Source organism: Elephantulus edwardii, unplaced genomic scaffold, assembly GCF_000299155.1.
Source record: "Elephantulus edwardii isolate Elephantulus edwardi_28Jun2011 unplaced genomic scaffold, EleEdw1.0 scaffold00336, whole genome shotgun sequence".
Lineage (NCBI taxonomy): Eukaryota > Metazoa > Chordata > Mammalia > Macroscelidea > Macroscelididae > Elephantulus > Elephantulus edwardii.
Window position 1 is genome coordinate 1,284,480 of NW_006400086.1, and position 7,437 is coordinate 1,291,916.

Here is a 7,437-nt window from a genome sequence, read left to right on the forward strand (position 1 = left end):
TTCTTCTTCTCTCTCTCTCTCCCTCTCCCTCTCCCTTTCTCCTCTTTCTTTCTGAGAGGACAACATTCAACTGATGGCATGAAATGATATGATGTACAGAAGTAAACTTTGGTGGAAATATATCTTGGGCTTTGCAATCAGATAATCAAGAATGTCTTAGATATTGATGACTCTTCAGGATATTAATGAGTTCTACTTAGTTTTATTACTATGGCACATCACCCTGTGACTGTCTAAGCTTACTCTTATATTTTTATTATACAGACTATTATTACTACTAAGCTATATTACAAAGATGGATTTGATCTTAACAAGGGTGTTGAAGCTAAGGTACACACACTTCTATCAGAATGCACAAATGGATCGGGTTTTCAAAGTTCATGGTCAGAAGCTACTTATCGGACACACTTAGAAGGTTAGAAGAATTTCTCGTTTCATACTTAATATCATTTAAACAAGCCATACAGTACTAAGTTAGTCCTCTAATTCTTATGTGCCAGATGGTACCTGTAATAGACATTATGACAGTGTGGCATTGAATGGAAAGCTTTCTTGAAGTGAGGTTCTGGTCCTTATTTTTAATATTGTGAAAATTGAAAATTTTTAATGTTGTGGAAATTATACTTTTATTTACATTGTTCTTTGAGTGAAACGTTACAACATATATTGTTTGATGAATTTTCCCCCCCAGTCATTAAAGCACATTCTGTTACTTTTAAAATTCCTTAAGTTAGCAGGTATGTTCAGCAAAATATAAATTTTATTAGATGAATGTAGTTCCGAGTTATTGAGACATATGTGTAAACATGAACATGAGTATTTTGTTGCTCAACAAGTCAGAGTGGCCTAGAGTCATTACCTAATACCTTTGATTATCATACAAGTGTCAGTAAATGAACCCTCAAAAGTTTTTGATATTATGTGCCCCACTTACAGTGAAGTGATTTCCAACAAACTTCTTTGGAAAGAATCATGATGGCCAAAAAGAAATGAAATGCAATTGCAAAATGGCTTGCCAAATTATTTATCATCATGCCTTTCAAATGTTTACTTTTTTCTTTCCTGCATTCCCTAGGAAATCTAGAAACGAAAATTCAGGATATGAATTGTATCTATTACAACTGGCAATATTTACTCTGTTCTTGGAATCTTAGTAGTCATGTCCCTTTGGACACCAATTACCATTTATTTTACTGGTAGGTATTTTTTATGACTAGAATTCCCTCTTAAGAACACATAAAAAATTAATTCACAATATGAGTAACTGCATTTTCACAAGATTACATTTATTCTTTCAAATTGTGTTTGTGATGATTGTTGCTTACAAGTATTGAGGATTTTCAGTAGACATAAATGAGTTCAGCCTTTAGCTACTAGATGGTGCTTTCTTGTAATCTATACAGTATTACATTTTGTTTTTTTCTGATGGAGTCCCTGAATGGTCCAAATTGTTAATGCTCTCTACTGTTAACTGAAAGATTGGAGGTTCAAATCACCTAGAAGCACCTTGGGCAGAAGGTCTTCTTCTTGACTCCTAAAAATTATCCATTATGAACCCTATGGACCACAGTTCTATTCTGACACACATAAAGTTTCCATGAGTTGGAAAAGATTCAGCAGACCTAGAAAGTCCTTTAGCTAGTTGGAGTCATAAATGAAAAGGTTTTTGCATGCATTATGTTCTTGCTGTAGAAAGAAGCCAGTATCTATTAAATTGTAATGAAATGGTATTCTTTTTCTGACTGCTTTACTTTTGTGAATTGTCGCTGAAACATTTAGACATGGAACTATCTTGATTCTTCCATTCGTTTCTTTTTTTTTATTTTAATTGAGATGTTAATAAATGTTTATAGAGAACTTGGATTTCCATTCATTCATTGTTGCACATTTTCCTTTCTACCCTCCCCCTCCCTGCCAGTATACTTTTTTCTTGGGGGAAAACAAAATCTTTCATTGTTGCACAATTTCCTCCTCTCCTCAGTCCACCTTGCTGTGCAGCTGTTATTCTGGACTGTTGTCATGCAAATAATACCTAATCATATATTCCTTTTAAACAGTTCTTTCCCTCATCTGTTTCAATGCAGTGTACATTATTTCTTAATTGTCTCATGGTAACATGGATCATTAGTTTTGACCTACTCTTGTAATGTTTCATGTTACTCATAGCCCCAGTATAAAATGTCGGCTAGCAGTCAAGTTTCTGCCTCACCTTTCCTACATTATCTTCTACTATCACCATGGGGAATATGTTAGGAAACTCTGGTGGCTTAGTGGTAAGAAGCTGCACTTGCAATCCCAAAGGCACATGGTTTAAATACTCCGGCTGCTCTACAGACAAAAGATGAGTACTCTCCTGTGTGATTTACCCATTGGAGGGTCAGCTATGGGTTGATTCCATCTCGATGACAAACAATAACCTTAAGGAAGTACTTTGCACGACTTGAACTTAATAGAGTGTACATAGGCCACCAGAGCTCCCTAACATTGGTATCAGCACCTTATGACCTGCTATATTAGCTACATTCAAAAGGGATTCTGTTTTTAAAGATAATGTTACATTTTGTCTTGTAAGCTTTTGTTCTTTTATCCGTCCCCTCACCCCCAGCAAATAGACAACGCATTTATTTTTTTGTTGATCAGGAAGGAAAATCTTCTTAATTCCTATTATTACTGGAAAGACATTAACTTTAAATGCTATGTCGACATTTCTTGTTTTAAAGAATAGGAAATGAGACATTTATTTGCCAAATATCTTCTTACTTTACTTTTCCTTCTTTTTGCTGACCATTTAAAATTTTATCTCTTGGTGTGTGTTGAAAGGGAAATGTTTCTCTTCAGTGTACTTTATTTTTATAAAACATAATAGTAATCCTGACTAACATCAAAGCTACTTTTTATTTCTCAAATAGTTCTCCCAGAAAAATAAAAAACCTTGCAGTACCATCTGAAACTGTTTGAATAAACTCAGCTTCCTTTTCTTAAAAAATGGAATTTTTATTTTATACTGGTTTACTTACAAAGTTCCAATACATTGTTTTTCACACCAGATCTTCCCCCTTCCTTTTACCCACCCCTCCCTCCACCCATCAAATTGTGTGACCCTATGATTAAGCCACAACGCACCCCAGCACAGTATCCCCTCTCTGCTCCCCTTCCCCTCCTTGGATCCTTGTACTCATTTGACAATAATGGTCTTAAACAGTATTTGTGCTTATGGAACTGAATTAGTTCGCTTAGAATAATGATCTTCAGTCCCTCCCAAGTTAGGTGGTAATTTACAAAATCATTGCTCCTGTGAGCTGCATAGTATTTCATTGTGTGAGTGTACCATAATGTCTCAATCCATTCCATCATGATTGGACCTTTGGGCTGTTTCGGTGTTCTTGCTATGGTGAATAGCGCTGCTATGAACATTGATGTACATTTTTCTGTTTCTACCTCAGTTATAATTTTCTCAGGGTGTGTGCAGTATGAAGTAACCTGGGTTTCTGTGATGCTGAACCTTGTACTATTGGGGTATCAAATACCAGAATGGTTTCCCAATGTGGACAGTGTTTGGTGGAGCTCCCAGTTGTGGCATCCACTTCCTAAACCACATGCCCCTGGAAACTATATGAACTTGGAGAAATGATGATAGTTATGGAAAGGTATTAGGTCTTTAGTTATAGAGTCACTATGAGTTATGCTCGACTCGATGGCAATCAACAACAACATATTCCAATCAGTGGAATATCTGAGTCATATAGAATTTCTATGTTTAGTTTTTATAAAAAGTGTCAAACTGTCTTCCAGAGTGGTCGTACCTTTTTAGTATCTCACCAACAATATGTAAGAGTTCCTTTCTCTCCACATCCTCTCCAACATTTATTACTTGCTGCCCTGCTAAACTTTGCCTCTGCTACTTCAGTGAGATGATATCTCAGTGTGGTTTTGATTTGTATCTCTCTTATTGCCAGTGATTTTGAGCATTTCTTCATGTGTCTGTTGGCCATTCGAATGTCCTCCTCTGTGAAGATTCTTTCCATGTCTCTTGCTCATTTTGTAATTGGATTATCAGCCCTGTAGGATTCTGTAAACTGTTGATATGAGACCCTTGTCTGAAATTATATTTCCAAATGTTTGTTCCCAGATGGTAGGTTTTCTTTTCACCCTGTTGGAAAAAAGTTTCTAATGTGCACAGAGATTTAACCTTTAGAAGGTACCATGCATCAATTTTATCCTCTTCAGTGCATTTCTGGCTGTATTTAGCAGTCTCTTTATACCACAGACTAGGCCAACTAAGCTTGATCCCAGTTTGTCTCTTACGTACTTTATGGTTTGGCACTTTACTCCCAGGTCTCTGATCCACCTTGAGTTGATTTTTGTGTATGTTGTGAGATGTGGATCATGCTTCAGCTTTCTGCAGGTGGCAGTCCAGTTTTGCCAGCACTGTTTGTTGAAGAGGTTGTCATTTCCCCATTTGATAGCTTTGATTTCCTTGACAAATATCAGTTGACCATAGCTGAGTCTGCTTCTAGGTTCTTGATTCTCTTCCACTGGTTGGTTAATGTGCCTGTCATCGTACCAGGACCATGCTATTTTGGTCACTACTGCTGCTTTGAAGTAGGTCTTGAAACTCAGCTTTCTTTAAGAGCCATTTTATTATTTTATTTATAAACCCTGTGCACATCTTTGAGATATTCTAAAGACTCCCAACGAAAGTAAGCTTTGTGAAGCTGGACTATGACTGTTGTCGGTTTTGTGCACTTAGCACAGGGCCTGCCATATCCAAGATACTCAATTCCTATTGCATATTATTAAATGCTTGTTTTATTCATTTGACATGTTAATAGAAATTACCAGAGCACTTTGATAATACTAGGAGATATGTTAAACACAATGCTCACAGCATATCTTTTTACAGGTATGATGGCTTGGATCGAGCAACAGAGTGTGACAAATACATAATATTTAATGGAAAAAATATTGGATGCAAGTTTCCCTACTTGAAGTCTTCAGACTATAAAAATTTCTACATCTGCGTTAATGGATCATCACATTCCATGTCTATCAGATCCAGCTATTTCATTTTCCAGCTTCAAAATATAGGTGATATAAACAAACAAAAAATTAAATAGATAAGGCTTTTGTTTTGGCTATCCACACCTATATGACTGTGGGGAGAAAGGAAAAGAGAGAAAGAGAGTAAGAGAACCCTGGAATGGCAGGCCAGGGAAAAGGACAGTAGAGGGTACTGGGAAAATCTTATTAAAATCAACGTATAGAACAGAAGGAACCAAATGAAGGATAAAATGCCATTTCCTCTTAGCATTCACAGTATTTCCCAGCCTTATCAAATGCTAGCGAGCAGTTCTTTTCTGATCACACTGGGTTGTCATTAGTTAAAACTGACTTGATGAAACCAACAACATCATTAATAAAAATAAACTGATAGTTCTGACTGTGGTTGGTCTTCATACTACAGAATGGAGGAAATGATTGTTATGATCTAAATTTTCTAAATTCTAACTTTTATCTTTTACAAATATTGTTACAAATTTTACAAACATTGACTTATTTGTCAATATGTGACTTATCAAAGAAATGAGTTTCCAGAATAGCCATGGTTCTCATTAAACTTCTCTATTTGCAAGGCTATTTTATCTCAATTCATACCATTGGGACTAGGCTGGAGTTACCTTGTTTATCCCCAGAGAGGATACTAGATAGCCCCAGATTTTTATAAAGGCTACTGCTGGACTTTAATACTCTCCATGCTGAAGTTTTTCCTTTTGTTTACAGTTAAGCCATTGCCACCAGACCACCTTGCTCTTACTGTGAAGGATTCAAATGATATCGATCTGAAATGGGACGTGCCCAAAGGACCCATTCCAGCGAGGTGTTTCATTTATGAAATTTTATTATCGGAAGACAATTCTACCTGGGTGGTATGAACATTACATTTATTTGGATAAATCATAGACAAGTCTTTTAAATATAATAAGTTAACTTGAGAACTCAAATGAGTTGCTAGCCACATGAGGAGTACCTTGATCAGAACAGTCAAATAGTTTAGTTGATAAAAGTTAATAAAATTAGTTCAAAAATGCTTGCAATCTGAAAGTATAAGCCAATAAGCTAATAGGGCCTTAAAGAGAATTTAATTGCTCATTTCCAATTTGATGTTATGAAACTGATACTGCCAAAAGCCAAAATGGGTTTCAAATAAAACAAAACAACCCAAAACACCACCACCAACAAACAAGCAACAACAACTAAAAAAAAAACACCCCAAAAAACCCACCACCAACCCAATAAAAAAGAAAGCAAACCTATTAAAATAACTTTTGGTGACTAGAGATTAACAAGGTTGTAAAAGAATTTCTGATGTCAGCAGAATAGGGATTGATGGGGGATGTAAGTAACAACTGCAAAACTGACAAATTCTTCTATAGCCATTGGCCTTACAATGTATGAATTAATTTCAATAACTGGTTTCCAATTTCGAGAGTTGTAAACTCTAAAGCAGACTCAAACTTAGTTGTTATTAAAGTAGGTTCCAATCCATAGTGATCCACTATCTGGTTTCTGAGGCTGCAAATCTTTGTGGGAAGAGACTGCCTATCTTTATTCCATGGAGCAGCTGGTAGATTCAAATTGCCGACTATCTGGTTAGCAGCCTGATGTGTTCCTCACTAGGCTGCCAGGGAGCCCTGGTTACATAGTAGTTAAGCACTTGTTGTTAACCCAAAAGTTGGTGATTTGAAGCAACTAGTTGCTTTGCTGGAAAGAAAACCTGGAAGTCTGTTCCTAAAAATTATAGTCTAGGAGAGCCATTCTACTCTGTCTTATCGGGTTAATATGTTTGGGAATCAGTTGTGTAGCATACAACAATAGAGATAAGTAGAAAAGTCACTGGTTCTAATAAATTAAGTTCTTATACAGATAAGAAAACAGAATTCCAGGGAGGTGAATAGATTTGCAATAGAATTATACAGCTAGAACAACAAGAACAAATCCAATCCCCCTGCATTTCAACCTTTTGTTAGATTATGCTGGTTTCCAAGATAAGATATAGCAAAAGAAAAGCCATTTTTCTAGAAGCAATAGACTCTTCAGCTCTTTGAAATGCAAAATAGAAATTCTTGTTTCCCTGATTCATTTTTCCTTTGAGATCATTTGGCATTATGATTTTTTTTAAATGTCTGAAAAGATATTTTCGTGCCAAACTCTGACTAGTTGCGAGTCAATCAAAACAACAATAAAGAAAAACAACCAAAACTACAGTTTCTATAGAAACACCATTCCCTTTAATAGTGTGTTATTTGCTTAGTGTGTGTAGCGTCTTCCTGGTTATGGAATTTGGAAGAGTTAACACTAATCCAAATACTGGAGCTTCATAAACATCACAGCTTCATAGAAATTTTGCCTTGTCTCATAAGTGCTTTATTTAAAGTA

At 35.9% G+C, this 7,437-nt stretch overlaps 1 protein-coding gene across 1 annotated transcript in view; it reads left to right on the plus strand.

Moving 5' to 3' along the window:
* Positions 1-5,933, plus strand: part of LOC102853580 (interleukin-13 receptor subunit alpha-2-like) — an 11,527-nt gene extending 5,594 nt beyond the window's left edge. Inside the window, exons 3-6 of the mRNA XM_006901579.1 lie at positions 265-415; positions 1,076-1,196; positions 4,904-5,088; positions 5,782-5,933. Coding sequence (XP_006901641.1) covers positions 265-415; positions 1,076-1,196; positions 4,904-5,088; positions 5,782-5,933 — 609 coding nt within the window. The remainder of the gene's footprint in view (positions 1-264; positions 416-1,075; positions 1,197-4,903; positions 5,089-5,781) is intronic.
* The last annotated feature ends 1,504 nt before the right edge of the window (positions 5,934-7,437 follow it).